Below are 24750 nucleotides of genomic sequence, written 5' to 3'. Positions count from 1 at the left end.
AACATAGATATAGTAATCGGCAAACTTCGTGAGCAAATGACCTTGACTGCGCAGAACCGAATTTTAGATCACTTTGGTGGTGAGGGTGAGGCGCGACGGCAGGGGAAATCGTATCGAGCGCGTTATTGGTAGATCAGTCGAACCCTGCGTCCCGCACTGCGCCCTCATTCCGCTTGCTCCCAAAAGTACGCTTGCGTACAGTGAAAAGTCTATCGTTATTAATCGTTAAGTTATTTGTTATAATTGCTTGTGGACTTTGTTGCCATTGCTATTTGTTGAGTGTTTGTTGATTTTTTATAAAACATACACTATGCCGTGACAAACTGGTGTAGTACTTAAAAGAAAGGGTAGAAAATTTGTGTACGACGTATATTGCTTCTTTATAAAACATGGGAAGAATGATATGGAAAAATTAAAACAGACTTCGGAAGCAACAAAAACATCAGTGAGTACTGTTAGGTGCATTATTAACGAAGCTAAAGGCTCTGGCTTGCTCGCCGTGTTTCGGACTCCGGGTAAGAAAAGATCAGGGAAGAAGAAAGTTACCGGAATGGATAGTTTCGTTCAATCTGTAATAAAAAGATGTAATCATAATAACTACATAACAAGCAGCGAAACTCCATACCGTAGAAAGGCTTCGAAAAATTTAAAGAAGATATAAATTTTAATGGCTCGGAATTAAGCTTACGACGGATTATGAAAGAGCTAGGCTTCAGATGGAAAAAAGAACAGAAAATAATTGGAAGCTGGTAAATGAAAAAAGTAACATTCGATTACTACGAATCGAATATCTTCAAAAAATAATTAATTATAGACAAAAAAGAAGACCGAATCGACCGAGTTGTAAACTACGCCGATGAGCCCTATGTCGACTCATCACGATGATAGCGACTCGGGTGATGAAAACAGTGATGATGATGATGGTCAAGATTATGATAACGAAAAAAAAATTACAAATACCAGCTTCGCTTCAACTGAACCAAGACCTGGCAACAGCTCTAGTTTTGACTTAATAGAAGGAATATCTATTTTACCCCAAGATTAAATTATTACAATTATTAACCTATATGTTTTGTTGATGTTCTAATAAATATATAAATAAATACATATGTTGATTTTAATAATTTAATAGCATTATGACGCAGAGTAAGTAATGTTTTTGCACGTGAGTGTACCATGCGCAAACTTACCCCCACTACGTCGACAAATGCTCAAGAAGTTTGCCGGTTATTATACCTACGTTTTTTTTCTATTCATTTGGGACAATTATATCTTCTTCTTCTTCTCCATCGCTCCCTCATTGCTGAGGATCGTGACTTCGTTTTAGCTTGTCGACTGTCAGCCTCCATCGGTTCCGGTCAGTTGCCTGGTGTAGTGCAGCACTAAGTGGTCCGCTGGTTTGCTCGGAGATTTGGTCGGACCAACGTTTGGGGCTCCGGCCTCTAGGACGTTTTCCTTCTACTTATTTATTATTTCCATGGGACAATTATATACTTTCGAATATTATTAAGCTGAATAAGTAAAATGGTTTAAAATTATTTACTTTTTAGTATTGTTCCTCATTACGCCCATAATATAAAAAGTGCACGATTTTGATATCTTTCGTCATATCGTAACATGAAATGTGTTCATAAAAGCACATGTGCTTATTGCCGATGTTTTTATATACATAAATTTGCATTTAGGCCGCTCAATCTGCATGATGACCTGGAACTTGATCAGTCAGTAAGTATCTACAGTCGGCATCATTGCGCCACTTTGAGAAGGCGGCACGACATGAGAACCCTCTTGTCGTGGCCGCTGGAAACTACATACCCGATCCTGTATCTACACCGAATGGTAATCAGTCGACGTCACCCAAAACACGTCATTACGGATTCTCCCGATCTATTAACGGTGCTTTTAGTTACCAAAAGCACCAGTCACCGAATTAACCCATAGACACAGCCCGCTGCGTTTCTCGCCGGAGCTTCTCAGTGGGTCGCGTTTCCGATCCGGTGGAAGAATAAGCGAAGCACTGCTCTTGCTAGGGTCAGTGTTAGCATCACTCCGGTTTGAGCCCCGTGAGCTCACCTACTAGTTAAGGTTACGCTGAAATAGCCTCTCAAGGCTATCAGCTTAGATAGGAAAAAAAGGCCGCTCCTTCATCTGCGAGATTGAATTTCTTCGTGACCTTCAGCGAATGTAAATGTGTCTAATTATCAATCAAATATGACCATAAATATGACATATAAATGTGACCTGAACTTCCTGAAGCTACTTTTATTTCAAAATAAAGCACAGCAAAGGCTTTCTGTGCATATTTTTTTGCTTCACACATATACTTTTGTTTTAAAACTAGATTAAACAGAACTAAGGTACACGGCAAGAAAATTAAAACACTAACATACAAATAGGTCAATAACTTTATTCAACTAAAAATAATGTCAAATTTCAATATCATACAAAAATAATTGGCACATACAAACCGTGCCAACTCGTGCTTAGGAAAGAAAACAGTGTGACTAATTTATTACAACTATTAAACTATGTACTAACATTAATCTAAAGTTAAATTTGTTTAACAGAATTTTACAGCGTTTTTATCTGACTTACTTTTCTGTACGCATTTTAATATTTTTAGCGACATTACATCGAGTACAGATTACAAAATGATTGGACATGCGCATGAATGATGAAACTTGCAAGGAATCCTTAATCCTTATTGGTTTATAGTATAATGCAAGTTCATGGGTGGTTAGGGATTTATGTGGTATACTTTAAATTTAAAATGAATTAGAACAATTTTGCGAGACTAAAAATGTAAATTTATTAATTACAATCTTACACTAATCTTAACGCGAGTTATTATAACGAGACAGATATCGACAATTCGTTGTTCATTTCCAAAAACATGGCTACGCATTTTTAAAGCTCCAATTACTATCGTTTTCATTGTTTTTAGAGATACATAAAATAAGTAATCTCTGTGAATAACAACTTTTAAGGATATCTATATATTTATTTTACACATTTTTCTATTCTCTATAGGTACAAATATATCCAATAAGATTCTACATAATTATTTAACAATGTAAAATTTTACGAGATTTAAAGTTTCAATTGACAAGTAATTCAGACTATTCACTTCATCATCTTTTTTTTTTAGAAACACTGTTTAGTTATGTCCAGCATAATACAAACAGTGCATTTCTCGTTTAGAATTATTGAATGTTTTACACTCTAAAAGGCACATAATTGTTGACAAGATCACAGTGTTTTATGGAAAAAAAATTATATCAAAAATCAATTGTAATTTCGTATCACACTAGACAGTCTTGGCGCTACACGAGAGCCGCGAGTTACGTAATATTTTGGCACGAAACTTGGCGAAGGGTAAACGTAAACTTAATGCGACTTATCACAAACGATAAGCCCACAAGCGACCGAAACAAGAGCTCGAATCACAGACACGCAATAAAAAAACAACAATATGTTTTTATGTTCGTCTAAAATTAGTTCAGCCGACTTTGTTTATGAGTTCGTCGCATATCGCGGTCAGTTCCTCGTTCGCCTTAGTTTTCTGAGCTAAGGTCTCCTCCAGCGACGTAATATGAAGCTCCTTGCGTTTGATCATAGCGTTTAGTTTGACCACCTCCGCCTCGTGAGATCTGTTTAGCCTCTGCAATTCGTCATTAGCGTGATTTAGTTTCGAGGTCGCATGCTGTTTTAGCAATTCATAATTTTTATGCATTTTCGTGACGTTTTCTTCCATTTCTTTCAGTGAGTTCTTGTATTTTTCTTCGTTCGCTTTATAACTCAATATAACTTGTTTACTTTTTTCGTATTTGCTGTGTAGATCGTTGAATGAGACCTCCATGCTGGCCAGGTGAGCAGTCTGCTCGTCCCTCTCGTTAATCAAAGCTATGCGTTCTTCTGCGTGTCGTTTCTTGTCTTGTTCCGTATCCGCTATCAGGCTCGCAATCGTTCTTTCATATTCTTCAACGACTGCCGCCATGCTCTTATTAATTTTAGTCTTTTCGGCGAGTTTTTCGTTCAAATCGTTTATCTTTTGCAACCGTTGCTGTCCTTCTGTTTCTAGAACTTTCATTTGGGATTCTAGATTCGTCAATCTCTCTTTAAGCTCTTTGCTCTCCGATCTTAAATTGTAAACGTGCGTCTCTTTTTCTGCTAAAATTTCGCGAAGTTGGGTCAGTGCTAAGTCCGCTTCGTATTGTTCTGGACTGAACTGAGTCGGCTCCGGTTCGAGGACAGTATTATTGCCACTAAGAGAGAGAAGTCTATCAATAACGGCCATGGCGGGAGACGTGAATGTAATAGAACGTCTGTTCGATCTGGTAGGGGTCGTGGACTTTCTTGTAGACGCGGGGTTCACAGCCGGAGTTACTACCATCATTGGTTTGGTAACAGTCACGTTTAGGTCGTCGCCCGTGATGCTATGGTAGTCCGTTTCAAAGGTAACATTGAGGGTAGAAGGTCCTGCATCATTAGTAAAGTTTTCTTGTGTGTTTATATTTTTAGTAGGAGTGCTTTGCCTCTGTTGTATTTTCTGCAGAGCAGCCGCCATACTTTCTGTAGACATCCGTTTAGCGAACAGAGGATCAAACTTTAAGAAAAGGCTTTCTTTGCCACTATCGGCTACAACATTCGTCTTGTTTTGATTGAGGAGGAACTCAAAGGCTTCCGCATCAATGAACAATTCACCTTCAGCATTTTCATCATTCTCTGCTGCCGGTGCGTCACTAAAGTTCATCATGTCTGTTCTTTTATGGTCCACAGTAGCATTGGCATCATTATCGTCTTCGAGTTCAAGGAAGGGGCCTTCAATGGTGTCTTCATCTTCTGTATGTATTTCTGTAGTTATAGCACTATCATCATTTGATTTCGATGAAGTCGAAACACTTATGTTTACTGAAGTGTCTTTTTCCATTGCCTCTGTTTCCATTTTGTCTACAGAGTCTTTTTCCCTTATCAAATGGGTACCATCAAGTTTAGATTCTGCGATTTCAACATTTTCCACAGCAATGTCTTGCTGCATCATCAATGATGAATCTGGAGAAGATTGGATTTTACTTCTCGTGGCAAAAGGATTCTCATCATGCACTGGTAGTGGCGATTGACACATCTTTGATTTTGTAACGAAAGGGTTAAAATTCATGTCATCAATTTCGGGTAAGTTGAAAACGTTTCTAGATTTCAAACCATCAGAATAGCATTGTTCAGCAGATTCATTTTTCGTTTCAAGTATTTCATCGTCTTTAGGTTTTTCTTCGTTGCTTTTGGTTTCCGATTGAATTTCAATTTTAACGACAGTTTCCACACTAATTATAGTTTGATTTGATTCATCATCAACTGTGTTAGGAATTTTATTTAGTTCTTTTGTGACTTTATTTACATCTAACGAATGTATTTGAGAAATTGATTCGATTTCTTTTTGATCAGTGATATTATCAGATATACGATCCATTGATGACTCCGAAAATGCTTTACTATTTCTTTTCAAATTAGATCTTTTTCTGTCTAAATACGATTTACGTTTATTCTGATTGCTTTTCTTAAATGGTTCAATAATTTTTTTATCATCTGTTTTACTATCTACACTTTGAATTGGTGTTTCTGGTACAGGTGATACTCGAATATTGGTCTTCGTAGAGAACGGATCTTCCATGTCATCAAAATTGAAGTTGTATCCTTTAGAAGAGATAGGTGGAGAATTCGCTATTGGCAAATTTTCTATTGTATCATTTTGCATACCTTGGGATACCTTGTCTAAGTCTACAGATACATACGGACTATTGTTTTCAGATGTTATTAGCTCATCATCCATTACTTCACCTTGTATGTTATCTGTTTCTTTTTGAGCATCAACTAGGCCTTCCTTTACTTCTGGAATTTCTGTATTATCATCAGTTGTCTTAACACTGGTCATTCCGAGTTCCAAATCTTGAGTTTTGTTTAAGTTTATTGTAGAAATGTTGTCATTTAAAGCCATTTTACTATCTATGTCAATTTCTAGTTTTAATGAAGATTCTGTTAATTGCGTATTTTTACCATTGTGTATTTCCTCCTCAGCAAGTAATGTTTTGTTTAAAAGTGTAACATTTTGCTTATGCTCTATTTGAGATTCAGTCATACAAGCTGAATCAGTCGTACTTTTTACTTCTGAACTAACACTATTAGCATTAGGTATTTCTTCTAGAGCACTTATTGCACCAGTCATACTTTTAATTTCTTCGTTAACAATATTAATATCGTGCATTGCTTCAATTGTATCAATCGGTTTCGTAATTTTATCATTAACAAGAGTGAGTTCACTTATTTCATGATTTTTGTCGGAATTTTCATTGTATATTGCATTGTTTTGGTCTCGGTATTTCACTAACATAGATTCATCTTTTAGTTTTTCTGGAAAACTCTCAGCTTCAAAAGGTGTGATGTCTAATTTAGTTCGATTTTCATTTGTGACCTGTTGTTCTTCATTGGATGTGACATCAAGATCAGCTATTTCATTTGCTGATAAAGCCAAAATTTCTTGGTTACAATTCTCTGCTTCCACAACGGTTGCAGTCTCATTCAATAAATCAGGTAGTACTTGTGGAGTTTGTGCTGTTTCTACGACATCGGCAAGATGTCCTTCAATATTATCTTGTTCACTTATATTCTGCTCCTCCTTCACAGTACTATCCATTTCAGCTTTCTGATTAATTGTTATGTTATTCAATTTAAGTTCTTCAGTATTTACATCGCTTTGTAAATTTTTCTCACAGTGAATATCTAAAGTAGTAATATCACAATCTAAATTATTTCCAAATTCTTGTAGGAAAAACAATGCTTTCTCATTAACAACATTATCAATTAAAGCCATGGCTTCAGATTGGATTGTTTCAATATCATCAATTATATCAAGTTCCGCAATACGTGGTCTAGGAAATCTTGAACATTTTGTGATGTCATTTTCAATTTCATCTTCATCAGGCAAAGGTACGTCTGAAGGTAATCGAGGAAGTGGAGCCCCAGGCGTTTTAACTAATATGTAGTTCTCTGGAGTGACACAGACATAAGGTTTCTCTTCGTTTAACTCGTGTACTGGAGTCGAAACATTATTTTTTGGTGTGATATTTTCTAAAGAATCAAAGCCACTTTCCTCATTCATGGTATTACTTTCGTCCAAGAGAATTTTCTTTTCTTTAATATCATCACATTCTTTTTCTACAAAATCAGTCTCCTGCATTGTTTTTAGCATTTGAAATAGACTAGATGTTTCACTTTTACATGGTAATTTAATTTTTTCCTCAATATTTATTACATCCACTACTTCATTACCCAAACAAGTAACATTAACATTTGGAAGATCTGTTACTGTACTAGAACTTTCCTTATGTAATTGACTTTCTTTCTCACATGAAGTAGACTCTTTTTCTTGGGTATGTTCTGTTCTATTTACTTGTTCGTTTATTTTAATCTGTGTTCCATTCTGTTCTACAACTGCTTCTACACAAATGGTTTCATTATTTGCATACGCTTTATCATAATCCATACAAATATCTTGTGTTAGTTCAAATTCTAAGTTGTGTTCTAGATTTTCACTTGTAGCAATATTATCTACTGCTATTGTATCCTGTAAATCTTTTGGGCAAATTAACTTACTCCCTATTTGTGTTATTTGAACTACATTTTCGTGATTTAAGTGCTGTTCAATAGAATTTTCAGTAATATTTATTTCATTTAAAAGATTGCTCTGATGTCTTTCGTCAGGAGCTGGTTTTCGTTCTATAACAGAGCTGTCAAGAACGTCAGTCCCACAGATGTTGACAACTTCATTTAGCATATGTTCTTCAGTAAAATTATTTTTTTCTTTTTGGTTTTCATCTTTCGTAAATGTCGTCTCACAATCTACAAATTCACTATCCGATTCGACAGTGCTGCTTTCATTTTTAATATTCTCAGATTCCGTTAGAGTTTTGTCTTCCAGCATATCATTGAACGACATATCCATATACTCAACCGTTTTATTTAGATTTTGATTATGTGTTTCAGTTACATTTTTCAACTGACTCTCAGTTGTTTTAGTTAAAAACAATTTGTGTACGGGAATCTTTTCTTGACTGAACAATATTGTTGTTTCGTCTTTCCATAGTAATTCTTTTTCAAGGTCTTCATTAAATGTGACACTTTCTTTGTATGGACTGTTCCTGTTGGATATATTTAAATCTTTATTTCTATGAGCTACGATAGGAGTGGACGCAGAGGCTGTCTTGTCAGTTGTCTCTTCAGTTTTAGGTGTTGAACATTCTTCTAGTCTAGGTGAAATTTGATTTGATCCCACATCATTATCTCCCGGGGGTATAGGGCTTTGTGAGGAACGAAAAATATTAAGTACGCTCTTGAGACCTCGCATTATTGGAGATTCATTCTCATTTTTTTCGGGTTCTTTTGTTGGTGTTGTTCCATCAGGACTATGTAATGCTGAAGACGATGAACTTGCTAGTGATATGTTTTCATCATCGTTTGTTTTACTAACAGTTACAGTGATATCATGAGGATCACCCGTCAACTCAACACAATCCAACTGTTGTAAAATTGTTATTCGATCTACTTGGTCAGTGGGAAGTGACTGGAGAGGCAACGTTTTAAGAGATTTTACCACATTTTCATTCTTTGATATATTAGAATTTAAAGATCGAGTCAAATTATTTTCATTGCTGGAATAATTTAGTGAATCATCATTATCAAGGCTTCTATTGCTAGTATAGTTAGTAAAGCTCCTCGACATAGGTGATGCGGCTGGGGTTATAGAATACCTCAGTTTCATGTTGAGTTCTGACACATCCAACTCCTCGTATCCTTTCTCTGTACATGGTAATACATTATTGTGATATGTATTCTCTTTATTATCAAAATCACTCTCTAAACTGTCTATATCCATCGGTTCAACGCGATTTGCCATTTTTTATATATCACTAAACACACAACGGTTGATTGTAGCGTTTTTAAGACTCTCTGCTCTGCTCGACACGTCACGATCTGAAGACACAAGTAAATATTCAATCCAACACTAACATCAAATATTTTTCAAATAATTTCACTGATTTCTATTTCGTAAAATAAACGGTTCGGTAAGTATGTCATTAGAAAACAAAAATGTCCGAGCACTGAACTGAAACTCGCATTCGTATTCTATTTTTATCCTTTTTGTGTTGTACGCTGTACGTAGTCCATTTTATATAAGAAGCGCGCCCAGAGGGAATCTTGCCAAAAAATAACGATCAGTATACATAGAAGCAGCACACAAACATACCGGATTGAAAACCGTTTGAATTCGGTAACTTTTTCAATTTGAACTGTCAATTGTCAGATTATGGTAGTGCAGTTAGTATCGATAGTGACGTCAAATTAAATCGAGTGGCGAAGGTGTTTAAACATTATCTATGGTCAAGTGGAGGAAAAAGAATGTCAAACGGCAGGAGACATGATCACCGAAATAATTCAAATCTAAAGTGATTAACCCATAGGATTAACCTTAATGTATAATAAGAGAGTATCAACCTATAGAGCCATCGCTACAACATTTCGACACTGTCATTTTAAAATACGAAACGTCGTATTTCCGCTACTTGTTAAAAAATAAACATATTATCGTTTATGCGTAAACTTTTGTTGCTGTTTTTCAAAATTTCACTTCTAGGAATATTTTCTTTGAGAGTTAAAAAGTAGGGATTGAAAGTGTAATTTCTCTCATTTGAAAGAGAGCTGTCAATATTGAAGCTTTTACATAAAGGTTAGTAAAAACAATACACGTGATGTAATTACAATATATTACCTATGGTCATTACTGTAAGCAATAATGTACTTTCTTTTACTTGTATTATGATGTACTTTCAGCTATAATTTGTTTATAGATTATATGATTATATTTATTCATTATTACATAATTCACAATATCATTATTCATCCCGTGCAAAGACGGATCAATACTATTGAACATATGATGATTATTAATTGGATTATAAGATATTTTTTAAATAGGCTTGAGACATGAAAATACAACATGAACATGATTTAATATGATGGAGAGATAGTAGTTAATAGCAGACATATTTATAATTTAAGTTTAAATTTTAAGTATTTTATCAACAACTCTCGCTTGGAAAGAGGGTTTTTTTGAACCCCTAAAAAGAGATCCTAAAAGAATATCTATATTTTTAAAATACTATAAATGTAAAATTGAGTTTTGTTATTGACTCTTAATTTTCATGTTTCGCAATTTTCGTATGCACCTTATCACTGGTAATTTTTCTTAGTACAATGGGAGCGAAGTAGATATGCTATAAAAAATTTAATTACAAGGTGTGGTCCTGTCATCTAAAGCGATCTCTCATTCAACCGTTGTATGGACAAGATTCAAGAAAGAAAAGTGTGAATCTACTATGACTAGAACACAAGAATGAAATTGGATATGCCATTCTAATATTTTTCCAATTAGGTATTTCTGCAAATAATATGGTCTTTTCAACTATCTAGGTCCTAGATTCTAGGAGATGGAAATGGAGCAAAATCACTGGACTTGGCTGGTTGGCCTATTACGAAAACTGATATCATTCAAACTTTAAACTATTACCTTTTTTATACCTTAAAAAAGGTAATAGTTTAAACTTTTTTATACCTTAAAAAAGGTAATAGTATGGCCTGGTAATGACACCTTTACGCCTCTCGTGCAAAAGAATTTACTTTTTGAAACAAAGCCTATGAATTACTATTTCTTTGCCTGTTTTTTGGGATCAAACAAAAATATATTAATTCATAAACTATAACAGCTGTCTCTTGTTTTGCTTTTGAGTTTTAAAATTTGAATTTTAACTTAATTATAACATTTATTAGTTAGTAAGGATTTTAAAGAAGTGAAATTTCTTATCTAAGTTTGAAGAAAAAAAACCCCTTACATTACTACAGCTTAAGACAGAAGATACAGTAAGTTAATTTAAAATTACTTTAATAAATAAAATGTTCATATTTTCAAGGTTACAGTATAACCTCCTAGTTAAAAAATTCACACAGTTTATATTTATTATATAGGTATCGTTTTAATGACATTTAGACCAACGACGTATTTGAAAATAATTAATAATATTATACTGTGTAAAGTATAGGTATCTATTGTATGAAAGTAGGTGTATGTAATTAGATCGTGAAATTCCGACACGGTCCAATGATCAGCAACATGTTCAAAGCAGTCGCCCATAAAATAAAAACTATATCCACGACATTAATGTAGGTAAGTCGAGTGAATCAGTCAGTAAGTAAATGAAACGCCGCGGTGATGCAGTCAGTAGATATATAATTTTTTAAAATACTTTTGATGTACATGGAAAGTGTATAACGGAAATTAAAAACCTTTTTATTATCCTACAACAAGTACAACATATTTAGGCTTTTATGGATCAATTCGAAATAAAGTAAGAATTTAATTTTTTAAATATTTTTCTTTAGATTTTGCAGCACCATTTTGTACTTTCTATTTTTTTTTTCAATTCAAATTACATGTATGTATTTTAATCATTAATGTTTACTATTTACACAGATTTAGAAGCAATATTGACAGTAGCTATATTGATTATTTTGTTGTAATGTTTTTTATTTATTTTTACTTAAGCAACTTTTTTTTACAAACAGGTTTATAATAATACATCTTTTTATTGCAGGCTGGTAGATTGACTATGGTAAATTATGGAAATAGAAAATATAGAAGATACTGTAACAGTGAAGCTATTGTTTTTTGCTAAATCAAAAGAATTGTCAGGAGTTAGAGAAACTTCCATAACTTTACCAAGAAAGTTGGGATATCAGAAATTGTTGAATATTATATGCGATAAATATAACTTAAACAGTATTAAGAAAAATATACTTTTGGCTAAGAACGAGGTAGTGTGTGAGGATACAGTAGATATAGAAATTAATGAACAAGACAACTTAGCTGTTATACCACCATTGAGTGGAGGTTAAATAGTATTTCACAGGATGGACCATATAAAATTAACAGTAGATCGACTGTCAGTCGAGGAAATAAGTGAACTCGTAACAGATGATAGCTGCGGCGCTATTTCATTGTTTATTGGCACAACTAGAGACAATTTTGAAGGAAAAAAGGTAAAATTGTATTATCTAACATTTTTTTGTCATTAGGAAGATAGGTATTTTGTTAAGATTCTGTATGTGAAGTGCGTTGTTCAAAACGGTAATGGCTTTGAACCATTTTAGTGTTAAGTGATATTTCATGTCACTATAGGCAGCAAATTATTCGCGATCTACAGAATATGGCACCTGGTGCATTCGTATCGAGCGACGCAATTTTCCTAATGAAATAGGTTAACAAATGTTCATAAATTATTTCCATAATAAAGGAATAACATCGTGTTATAAAAATTGAACCCGCAATAATTATAATTTTTGTGTAATTGCTGGTGGTAGGGCGTCATCTCAGCCCGCGCGGTTAGGTACCACCATCCTGCCTATATTTTCCGCGAAGCCGTAATGAGTATCCGTTTAAAGGGTGGGGAAATAGTTGCAATGAAAAAACTGAGACTGCGACAAAAAGAGTTTGAAGAGCAACCCAGCCCAAATACATAACCAACTTAATTTCTCGCTGGATTGGATTTCTCTTACTAGGACTATTGTTAACAAATTCTCTCAGGATTAACCCCCATGAGTTTACCTACCCGTCCGTGCGTAGCTGAAGATATAAATAAAAAAACTTCAGAGGTGTCAAGGGACACCCGGAACGAAGTTCCTTTCGATTAATTAGTGAAGGAATTGTAATTTTTTTTTTAAGTTATAATAATAAATTACGGCATTATGAAGAAAAAAAAAACAATACTATGAACCAAATTACTATTGTTGAAACGCTATCTCGAGAAACTGTACTCATTACGCGGACCAATCGGATACGAGCAATGTCACGCGATAAGCGCCTACACGTTGATTGGTCAGAATGACGGATCTAAAAAGTGTCGTGACAACTTTTCGTAAGAATTTTTTCCGTCTAGCCCCCTTTCACAACGCGCGATAAGGAACTTCGTTCCAATAAAATATGGCCATAACTCTTTGTCTATTTGCATCTTCTAAATTTACAATTTCCAACACAGATATAGTTGTTTACGTTCCATAGATAAGAAATGATTTATTTCATATTATAGTTTGACCTCTTTGAACACTTTTTGTAAACAACAATCAAGTCAGATAAATGTCGTGAAGTAAAAAATATTCATGTAAATGCAGTAAATAACAGAGATTGTTTAGTCATACCGATGTTAGCAATAATTATATTTCAAAAATTTAAACTCATTTTTATACCTTTGTTTTCAAGTTAAGTCTGTTCATACGGTACGCTGTGGGCCACTTTGAACTAGAAGGTTCTTTCTTCCTAGTTTCAAGCTAAAAAAATATATTTTCGTAACGAGCTCACTTCCCATCTGTTGTTCAGTGGTTACTGGAGTCCATATACATACATCTACATCTGAATTGTTTAGTAATTACGCACGTTACTATTATATCGGATTTTTATTACACGATGTGGAAGTCATTCGTGAACGTGTACTAAGTACCGCCAGTGAACGCCTAAAATTACATAGCCGACCCAGGCCACGAGGCAAATCAAAGGTACCGTCGTTAAAGAACATCCGACGACATTTGAAGTCGTCGGGCCTAAAGGCACCGGTGTTCGAATCCCGCAGGCGGGTACCAATTTTTCTAATGAAATACGTACTCAACAAATGTTCACGATTGACTTCCACGGCGAAGGAATAACATCGTGTAATAAAAATCAAACCCGCAAAAATGCGTATTCACTGGTCGTAGGACCACTTGGGAGTCCGCACGGGTAGGTACCACCACCCCGCCTATTTCCGCCGTGAAGCAGTAATGCGTTTCGGTTCGAAGGGTGGGGGTAGCCGTTGTAATTATACTGAGACCATAGAACTTATATCTCAAGGTGGGTGGCGCATTTATGTTGTAGATGTCTATGGGCTCCAGTAACCACTTGACACCGGGTGGGCTGTGGGCTCGTCCATCCATCCAAGCAATATAAATAAAAAAAACATCTCTGTCGGATAAGAACACCGACAAATTCGCATCGCAAAATAAGAATGTCGAGCTAATAAAAGCGTATTATAAAAAAACGAATTTTATCGACTTCTATAACAGCTGCTGTATATTTGCAATTATAAATAACAGTTGAATTGACAAATCAATATTTGTCCATTCCAATGCAAATTAAACGTAACGAGGAAGTAAAAGAAACAAATAATTTACCTTGAAAATGAATTTTACGTGAAAACGCTTATTGTTTTAATTATTTCACTTAATACCTAAATGTCTTCACGGCACGACCTGGTGATAAGTAAATTCCATAATTTTTTTCTACCTATTCTAGTAACGTCGAGAGGTTATTCTAGATTCTTCAAGAGATTTGTGCCACCGCCTTCTAAACACATGAGATCGAATTAATTAAAGCTACTTTTCTTTTTTTTAATTTCGTGACAGTAATGAAAATAAAACACGTGCGATTAATTTTAATTATTTATATAAATTGCAAAACCGAAGAGAACACGATAAGATCGAATGTGTTGTTTAACTGGTCTACCAACTTTCGGAATGCATGACAACTTCTCCGCGGCGGATCTATGTGAGGTATTAGTACCTACCCGCACGGGCTCGCAAAACGCCATTTTTTTCGGGCAGGGGGGCAAACCTTCTACGAGGTATCCGCGCTTAGGGGCACGTGGGGTATGCGGGACTTGACGGTCTGCAGATGTTGGGAGCAGACCACGGACCCAAGGATCACCATGCCACAATTAATTATGTAAATCGATAAACGTATTAGAACCTTTTTCGTGTTTCTATTAAATGTTTCATGTAAAATTTACTCAGTTTTCATAAAAAAACGTTACTAGCATATATTATCATCACTACCTAGTATAAAACTAAGTCGCTTTCTCTGTCCCTATATCCCTATGTATGCTTAAATCTTTAAAAGTACGCAACGGATTTCGATGCGGTTTCTTTTAATAGATAGATTGAAGAGGAAGGTTTATATGTATAACAACATCCATTAAATAGTGGAGAAATCAATAATAAATTACAGTTTCTGAAGCGAAGCGACGGCGGGTCGCTGGTTGTTAATATTATACATTGATACCATAATCGTTTATTAAACTAACGGAATATGTAGTCCAATGTTTGTCGGTCGCGTATCTCAATTAGATTTTCCTATAAGGAATGTTATTTGTGAACAATTAGTAGACTGATTAAACAAAAAAGAAGGAAGTGCATAGATGCTTCTAGAACTGCTTCAATTCAACGAATGGAAATGTAAACTGACTAAACAATTAAGATACTGAATGTATGATATAGATAAAAAAAACCTGTTGGTGCGGTCGGGTGAATGACTTTTCAGACATACATTGAAGACGTTGTGGCCTCAAGGATAAGACGTCCGATGCATTCGTATGTAGCGATGCAACGGTGTTCTAATCCCGCTGGCTAGTATCAATTTTTCTAATGAAATACGTATTTATCAAATGTTCACGATCGACTTCCACGGTGAAGGAATAACATCGTGTAATAAAAATCAAACCCGCAAAATTATAATTTGCGTAATTACTGATGGTAGGACGTCTTGTGAGTCCACACGGGTAGGTACCAGCACCTTGCCTATTTCTGCCGTGAAGCAGTAATGTGTTTCGGTTTGAAGGGTGGGGCAGCCGAGAGACCTGAGACCTTGAACTCATATCTCAAGGTGGGTGGCGGCATTTACGTTGTAGATGTCTATGGGCTCCGGTAACCACTTAACACCAGGTATAAAAAAAACATACCAACGTATAAAACATGTTCACGTCTGTCTGTGAAGTATTACGCTATCATATTACTGAGACAGTCAATTGCTTTCAACCATCTTTCACCAGTTTCCATCGTTCGCGGCTTGAGCTAAAATGTACATTTTGTTCGGCAGGTACTAAGGCTGGAATATGAGGCCTACGAATCTATGGCCATAAAAGCGATAAAAACTATTTGTGATGACGTCAGACAGAAATGGCCGCTTGTACACGGAATAGCTATTTATCACAGGTAGGACTAAGTTTTTTTTTTTTTTCGGAAATATTATGAATGACATCCAAATCTCAATGATGGAATACGATCGATCGTTTTTTTTCTGCTCTGAGTAACTTTATTACGTGTGACGTCATTTGATATCAAAATTCATGTGTAAAACACTATATGTTGTATTTCAGCTTTATGTGATGATTGGATGGGACAAAAATGTTATCAGATATTATTTAATGTTTCAGTAAATATTAAGTTATAATATTAATATTATAAATTTTATTAGACGTTAGGGAAGTCAAAGAAAAGTGTAGCGTAACTTTTCTAAAGATAATGAAACAGTTGGAATGAGGAATGAAATGTTTTTTTCGGAGTCAAAGGTAGCCTATGTCGCACATTTGACTTAAAACTATCACTTAAAAAAAAAACATTCAATTCGTTCGTCCGCTTCTGTTCACGTGAAAGAATAACAAACAAAGTCACTTTTACATTTATGATATTGATATAGATTAACGTAAAAGTTTGAAGAAATAACATCGTGTAATAAAAATCAAACCCGCAAAATAATAATTTGCGTAATTACTGGTGGTAGGACCTCATGTGAGTCCATCGCGTAAGCAATATTAAAAAAATGATACTCATGGTATTGTTCAAGGTTGGGCAACGTTCCGTGTCGAGAGGCGTCTGTCGTGATAGCTATAAGCAGTCCGCAGAGGAAGGACTCCTTAAGCGCCGTATCCTACACCATAGATCAGCTAAAGGCCTCCGTTCCTATATGGAAGAAGGAAATATACGACGGACAACCGGCCCAATGGAAGGAGAATCGTGAATGTGCGTGGTCCAAGTAGTATTTGTTAAGGGAAAGTCGAGAATCTCAAACCTCTTTTTGTTTTGTTTTTGTTTTTTTCACGTGTTCGTGAATCAAACGTTTTTTTTTTGCTTTTATTTTTAATATTTCGAAGGGCTGCAATGTTCCGGAAAAGGGTTACTTTGAGTAGTTTATGCTATCATTTCTTGCCATAGTCGAAAAAAATACCCTAACATAATTTTAGATTTATTAAATTTTTTTATTAGGTAATGTAACATTGTTTATAGATGTTATGGATTTAAAAAATCCAAATGAATAATTTTATTAAGAAAAAAAAAACATTTTTTCCACCTACCTATAATATGTAGGTGTTGTGTTTTCAGAATTGAATTTCAAATCAATTATTTTACAATAAACAATGCATAATAATGATATTTTACTTATATATAACAATAAAAAAAATTATGCACTAAGAGAGAATATCAAGTAAAGGTTGTACTAAAATGGACACTAGATGGTGCTGACAATTGAACTCGATACTATTTAATAAACACGTAATAAATGTGATATTCTGTTACTCTGTTTGCATGAAAACGCTTTTGTGTCAACTATCGATTTTAATATATTGTAATATAATATTACTCATCAAATTATCGTGTCGGCGGCTGTAAATGAAATCGATTCTTAAAGATTAAACTTCAATTTGTTTTTCGCGCGTTTTGCCACAGGTGTCGCGCCATTTTTAAACAACAATAACTTTAATCGTAAATATAGGTATGTATTTGTATGTATATCACAGTATATGTATTTAGATTTATTACCTTGTTATAGGTCAATCGGTGAACTGGTTTTATATTTCTTTTTCATGTTTGATACGAATTTTTAAGCCAGTTGAAAGATATCTAAATATGTATGTATTGAGTTTTGTTGTTTAAAAGCGAATGAATAGTAGAGGCTATAATAATTACTAGAACTGGAATAGGAGAGAAACTGACTTTCGTTTTTTTTTTTTTATTAGTTCTGTAGGCATACGATCAATGTGATGTTAAGTGGTCGTGATCGCTCATGGACATCAACAATACCAGGGTTACGCCAAGTCGCTGCTTGCTGAATAACCAGTCTGTTAACTATGAGATGTTGATTATATATAAATTTTGTGATTTACACTGTACGATTTTAAATATTACATATAATATTGAGACGAATTTCGGAATTGGTTGAGGCATCAAGCCCCAGTTCACAGATGGGCGGTGATGTTGTTTTGTATAGCGAACAAATGTTAGCTATTATTATATACGTGTGAAGTTTGTTTTTTACATTTGCTGCAATGTGTCTCTGCGACGCGCTAATTCTATTCATGTTTGCTAAATTTTATATTTATCCGTGGATTTTTCTGGATTTTTATTTGTAACATAACTAAGGTTGTTATTTAGCGGTATTGGGGTGTTTTAAGTCGTTTTAATTTTATTATTGTTTTTTTTTTTTTAGTTATTGAAAATATATTTTGATTGTTTAAAAATGTTGTTTTATTCACGTTTTGTCCTTGATTAAAATTATCATGTTTTTTTTCTTGCATCTAATATAATTTATCATAATTGGAGAGTATAAATTATGGTATAATAGTAATTGTAGTATTAATCTATTTTGGAGACACTATATAGACACTTATAGACACGGGACACATTGACGCAAACTAAACTTTGATTTGAAAATTAATTTATGTAAAATTGTTCGATATAAAAATGATTTGAAAATTCATGCCGTCCATCTAATCGTATGAAATTATCAAGTTTTCTCGTCTCCGTCGACCAATGAGCGAACCAAGCACATGTAATATTTTGAATACTCCCCTAGTTCCCCGCCAAGCGAGATTTCTTACCAACGCACTACTTACGCTTATTTGTCATTACAGATCCTCCCGATCTATTAACGCTGCTTTTAGGTACCTCAAGCACCGGTCATCGTCCTCGTCGAACCCGTCGCTTGCGACGAAGGGATCGACGAGTAAATTAACCCATAGACACAGCCCACTGAGTTTCTCGCCGGATCTTCTCAGTGGGTTGCGTTTCCGATCCGGTGGTAGATTCTGCAAAGCACTGCCCTTGCTAAGGCCAGAGTTAGCAACACTCGGTTTGAGCCCCGTGAGCTCACCTACACGTAAAGGAGAAGCTCAAAATAGCCTCTCAAGGCTATCAGCATAGGTGGCATAAAAAAAACGCTTATATCCGGAAATATTTTTTAGCGGTAGGCAGCGGCTTGGCTCTGCCCCTGGCATTGCTGAAGTCCGTGGGCGACGATAACCACTCACCATCAGGTGGGCCGTATGCTCGTCTGCCTACAAGGGTAATAAAAAAAAATGTACATCGGACCATGCGTTTAAGACTTAAAAAAACACTGAGCTATCTCTAACTTTATAGTTTCTTTTTAATTATCAGCTAAAATAACAAGAACTCGAAGCGCGATTTTTGTTAAAAAGTTAACGATGCCCATAGATAATATTTATTTTTAGAGCTCGAGAAGCCATAGGCTGTACCTGAAGTACGTTGGTCTGTAATGTAACAGTTGCCTTAACTAGTATTGCAAACAAGAACGCATGATTATTTTCGCGGCTAAAATAGTTTGGCTTAATTTTGTTCTCACTTTCATGAAATCATTTCTTTGTTTTTCCTTTTCTAACGTTTTGATTATGTAGCTAATCTAATTGCTTTTTTATTTCATTTTTTGCTGCCGAAAACTATACTCGGTTTATGATTAGCAACCTTAACGAAACAGGGAATAAGGTTATTTTTTGTATGTTTATTTTAGTTCCGTCGAAATCAGAGTCGAAGAACATCGACAAAAATTTAGTACAGATCAACGTGTCAAGCGAAGAACTACAGAAGCGGATACAGAACTTCATTGAGAGGAAACGAGAGCAGGTTAATTACGGTAACATACAGGACTTCGTGCCGGGGCGGCGTCAGGACGAGGAGGACACGTGCGCGCGGGTCAGGGCGCAGTTCGTCAAGCGAAACGATTCTAAAGGACATTTGAAAGGTAATTGAAGTCTTCGGACATTGAAGTCGTCGTGGCCTAAAGGATAAGACGTCCGGTGCATTCGTATGTAGCGATACACCTGTGTTCGAATCTCGCAGGCGGGTACCAATTTTTCTAATGAAATATGTACTTAACAAATGTTCACGATTGACTTCCACGGTGAAGGAATAAGATCGTGTAATAAAAATCAAACCCGCAAAATTATAATTTGCGTAATTACTAGTGGTAGGACCTCTTGTGAGTCCTCGCGGGTAGGTAACACCGCCCTGCTTATTTCTGCCGTGAAGCAGTAATGCGTTTCGGTTTGAAGGGTGGGGCAGCCGATGTAACTATACTTGAGACCTCAGAACTTATATCTCAAGGTGGGTGGCGCATTTACATTGTAGATGTCTATGGGCTCCAATAACCACTTAACACCTCAGCTATAAATAAAAAAAAGTTTAGTAACTGCAAATGTGCAAAAGGCAGTGGCGGATTAAAGGTCCAGAGCGCCCTGGGAAGTCGCTTTATCGGCGCCCCTGTACCGGCCGTAAATGGCCATCATAATACTATAAATTTTAACTAGTTGTTTTTGCAATTACGATGACGTTGTATCATCAAACCCTAGACTTTAGTAGACCAGGACCCTTGTACTTACGCTAATGCGCGAATGAAATACAAACAAACCCGCGATATTGCATAATACGAGTAGGTATATCGAAGCTTGTGCAATATAATCTATTATAGATTTAGATTATAGATCAGCATTTAGTTCTTAATCGTCGATACGTTATTTTCTTTATTAATTTAAAAATTCTGAGCTCGCGCGCCCCTTGTAACTACACGCTCCTAGGCACGTGCCTAGTTTGCCTTACGGATAATCCGCCTCTGGCAAAAGGAATGCCAGTTTTTTTTTATTGCTTTGTTGGGTGGACTAGCTCACGGCTCACCTGATGTTAAGTGGTTACCCGAGCTCATCGACATCTACAACGTAAATTCCGCCACCCACTATTTGACACACACACGCATGCATACTATTTTGTTTATTGTCAAGCTTTTCTTATTGCTTAGATAGGCTATATAAGCCATCTTCGAGCACACGAGCGCCAAATCGACGGATAGGAGTCAAAGTGGTCGCCATGGCCGAAATCGGTCGGATGAATCATCATCAGTCTGGTCAAATTGAGAATAGATTAAATATTGTTTGTTTTTTATTAATATTTGTCTAAAGTGTAGTCTTGACGAAATCTTTGATTATATAATAGTCAGGTCATAAGTATTGTCACATAGTAAAAACTTTTCTTTTAGAATGCTGGCCACAAAAAAGTTTATTGAATTCGAATTTCGAATTGTTCATGAAAATAATAAATGTATACTTTTAGAATTTTACTCATTTTTAAATATGGAGTGGACGCTTAAACAAGACCGTGTTGCAGTTATTGCGTTGCATCGTTGCGGTTACGCGCCAATTCAAATTTTTAAGATACTGAAAAATTTGAATATAACCAAAAGATTCGTTTGTCGTACCATCAAACGATACAATGAAGACTCTAGTGTAGATGACAGGTCAAGAAGTGGTCGCCCTCGGTCTGTTAGGACTCCAGCAGTGATAAAAGCTGTGAAGGCGCGAATTCAAAGAAATCCCAAACGTAAGCAGAAACTGTTGGCCCTTCAGATGGGGTTAAGCAGAGCCACGGTGAAAAGGGTGTTAAATGAAGACTTAGGGCTTCGGGCATATCGAAGAAAAACAGGACATCGTTTGAATGCTCGTCTAATGGACCTGAGACTGAAGAGATGCCGCGCTTTGTTGAAGCGGTACGCGGGAAAAAAATATCCGGAAATTCTTTTTTCGGATGAAAAAAATTTTACCGTAGAAGAGAGCTACAACAAAGAAAATGATAAGGTGTACGGACACAGTAGTGAAAAAGCGAGCAACCGTATTCCGCGTGTCCAACGAGGTCATTTTCCATCCTCGCTCATGGTATGGTTGGGAGTTTCTTATTGGGGCTTAACAGAGGTACATTTTTGTGAGAAAGGTGTAAAAATGAATGCAGTTGTGTATCAAAATACAGTCCTGAAGAACCTTGTGGAACCTGTTTCTCATACCATGTTCAATAACAGGCACTGGGTATTCCAACAAGATTCGGCGCCAGCTCATAGAGCGAAGAGCACACAAGACTGGCTGGCGGCGCGTGAAATCGACTTCATCCGGCACGAAGACTGGCCCTCCTCCAGTCCAGATTTGAATCCGTTAGATTACAAGATATGGCAACACTTGGAGGAAAAGGCGTGCTCAAAGCCTCATCCCAATTTGGAGTCACTCAAGACATCCTTGATTAAGGCAGCCACCGATATTGACATGGACCTCGTTCGTGCTGCGATAGACGACTGGCCGCGCAGATTGAAGGCCTGTATTCAAAATCACGGAGGTCATTTTGAATAAACTTTAGTGTCATAAGAATCATGTTTTGTTAAGTTCATTTTGGTATATGAATGGTGACATAATGAATAAACTTGTTTCAATTATTTTACATTAAACATGTGACAGAATTTATGACCTGAATAGGTAGAAGTATATTAGTATTTGACAATAGAATCATAATAGTGTACATACTTATAATTTCAATTAATTATATGTAGTCGAATTTCGACTATCAGGGGAACACTAGTCTATACATATCAATAAAATTGGAGTGTCTGTTTGTAATATTGAAATAACCGCTTTTTGCTACATGCATATGTATATTTTATTATATATATACATACACCAAAATAACATTTTTTACAATTTTTGTCTGTCTGTTTGTTCCGACTAATCTCTGGAACGGCTGGACCGATTTTGACGAGACTTTCACTGACAGGTAGCTGATGATATAAGGAGTAACTTCGGCTACTTTTTTTAGACTAGCTTCGCCCCGTGGCGTCACCCGTGGTACGACAATAACCGCGGATAACATCGCGGGACTCCGCTATCAATAATAAAATTTAATGTTTCCGAAGCGAAGCGAGGGCGAATCGCTAGTGTTTTATAAATTTGTGAATAGTCCAATAGGGTGTTTGGACAGCCCTAAGTTTCTTGATTAAGATGATTGACGATTTAAAAACGCTTGCGAGAATCGATTTAAACTAAAATGAATATGTAATGTGATTATTTTATTTCAGTATACAAAGTCAACAACGAATGGGGTCCGCAGACGGTTAGTTTCAGTGGCGTCCCCGTTGGGTCCTCGGACCCGGGCCTGCCGCCCTCCGTAGCCGAGCGAGTCGTGGCCGTCGAGAAATTCCTGAACATGGGCCCCGTCTCCAAGGACATCTTCAAGCGGCTCAAGGACATGGAGGACAGGATCGCGTATCTGCAGTCGGTGTCGCCGGAATACGCGCAGTTCTGGGTAAAGAATGAGTGTTTAAAGTGTAATAGAATTCGAAGTCGTCGTGGCCTAAAGGATAAGAGGTCCGGTGTATTCGTATGTAGCGATGCGCCGGTGTTCGGATCAATTTTCGGACCAATTTTTTTAATGAAATACGTTACTTAGCAAATGTTCACGATTGACTTCCACGGTGAAGGAATAACATCGTGTAATAAAAGTCAAACCCGCAAAATTATAGTTTGCGTAATTACGGGCGGTAGTACCTCTTGTGAGTCAGCGCGAGTAGGTACCACCAACCTGCCTATTTCTGCCACGTAGCAGTAATGCGTTTCGGTTTGAAGGCTAGGGTAGCCGTTGTAACTATACTGATACCTTAGAACTCATATCTCAAGGTGGGTGGCGCATGTACGTTGTAGATGTCTATGGGCTCCAGTAACCACTTAGCGCCGGGTCGGCTGTGAGCTCGTCTACCCATCTAAGCAATAAATAAATAAAGAACAATAATGGACGATTAAATTAGATAATTTGTTGTAATTGAGTAGGTAATTGAGCGAGTTCTCTTGTAGGTGGTACATTATTTGGTGTCGTAGTATTTTTTTTACTACATTACTCCATAACTAAAGTGGTAATAATAATTCAATAAATTAAAAAAACATTACTTAAACGATCCACGTAGCCCATAGACATTAAAAATAGTACTTTTTTTCTATGAAAATATCAATAACCGAACAGAAGAGAGAACGCACTACATTAAACAAATCTAAATCTTGAGGCATCAGTACTTACGGTCGAATTTTGAACGCTGTCGAACGGAAACTAGAAATATTAAATATTTACAGAAATAAAAATAATTTACAGAAAACAAAGGCAGACCTGGAAGAGATAAAATCTGAGGATCGTATAGATTACGCGTTCTCTGCTGAAGACATCGCCAGGAAGATCGACCAATTGGAAAAGGCCAATTTATGACAGTGTTGCCACTAAATCAAAGGAGCCCTAAATTAGGAATTACCAATTAAAAAAATCTACCATTCTTTTAATATCGTTTGAGCATTGAGTAAATAATATCAATTTGATTAATATATTTTTTTTTAATTTTACATATTATGTTATTAAAATTTGATATTTTTCAGGTAATGTAAGATAAATTCTTGGAAATTTAACTTGATTATGTAGTCTTTGTATTAAAACGATATTTTAAACACTAGTATTATTTACACTTACGAAAAAATACGTATTTTTTTAATATGTATATGTATAATTTTAATGTAACGTGGCTAATATAGGAGTGAGAAATAAAAACGTACCTTTTTGCATTTTGAATTTCTCTTTACACCCAAACCCTGAATACTAATATACACTAATATCAACAAAGATAATATTATGTTTCCGGCCAAGAAAATATAGTTTTCAAAAGCCCATATTAAATGTATATAATATGTATTTACCTATATAAAAACTTAA

At 35.7% G+C, this 24750-nt stretch overlaps 3 protein-coding genes across 3 annotated transcripts; 2 read left to right on the top strand and 1 right to left on the bottom strand.

Annotated features, from left to right (window-relative positions):
• Nucleotides 1-2387: 2387 nt before the first annotated feature.
• LOC114251181 (uncharacterized) lies at nucleotides 2388-9542 on the bottom strand. Its single transcript, XM_028185366.2, has one exon. It carries the CDS (start codon nucleotides 8945-8947, stop codon nucleotides 3500-3502), a length of 5448 nt encoding a protein of 1815 aa, XP_028041167.2. The 5' UTR covers nucleotides 8948-9542; the 3' UTR covers nucleotides 2388-3499.
• A 2182-nt stretch (nucleotides 9543-11724) lies between these two features.
• LOC149499816 (molybdopterin synthase sulfur carrier subunit-like) lies at nucleotides 11725-12000 on the top strand. The gene has a single exon (XM_089738699.1). It carries the CDS (start codon nucleotides 11725-11727, stop codon nucleotides 11998-12000), a length of 276 nt encoding a protein of 91 aa, XP_089594825.1.
• Nucleotides 12001-12011: 11 nt separating this feature from the next.
• On the top strand, nucleotides 12012-24602 carry Mocs2B (Molybdenum cofactor synthesis 2B). Its single transcript, XM_028185401.2, has 6 exons — nucleotides 12012-12144; nucleotides 16004-16119; nucleotides 16751-16926; nucleotides 19709-19939; nucleotides 23081-23307; nucleotides 24145-24602. The coding sequence occupies exons 1-6, from the start codon at nucleotides 12016-12018 to the stop codon at nucleotides 24253-24255; spliced, it is 990 nt and encodes a 329-aa protein (XP_028041202.2). The 5' UTR covers nucleotides 12012-12015; the 3' UTR covers nucleotides 24256-24602.
• Nucleotides 24603-24750: the final 148 nt, after the last annotated feature.

This window comes from Bombyx mandarina, chromosome 25 (genome assembly GCF_030267445.1).
Source record: "Bombyx mandarina strain Sakado chromosome 25, ASM3026744v2".
Taxonomy (NCBI): Eukaryota; Metazoa; Arthropoda; class Insecta; order Lepidoptera; family Bombycidae; genus Bombyx; species Bombyx mandarina.
The sequence above is the reverse complement of the archived record's forward strand: the minus strand, read 5'-3'. Positions and strand labels throughout refer to the sequence as shown.

Coding starts and splice junctions, on each gene's coding strand:
- LOC114251181 (XM_028185366.2), bottom strand. CDS start 8,947: ATGGCAAATCGCGTTGAACCGATGGATATAGACAGTTTAGAGAGTGAT.
- Mocs2B (XM_028185401.2), top strand. CDS start 12,016: ATGGACCATATAAAATTAACAGTAGATCGACTGTCAGTCGAGGAAATA. Junction 12,145..16,003: donor ACAATTTTGAAGGAAAAAAG/GTAAAATTGTAT, acceptor TTTGTTCGGCAG/GTACTAAGGCTGGAATATGA. Junction 23,308..24,144: donor CGGAATACGCGCAGTTCTGG/GTAAAGAATGAG, acceptor AATAATTTACAG/AAAACAAAGGCAGACCTGGA.
- LOC149499816 (XM_089738699.1), top strand. CDS start 11,725: ATGGAAATAGAAAATATAGAAGATACTGTAACAGTGAAGCTATTGTTT.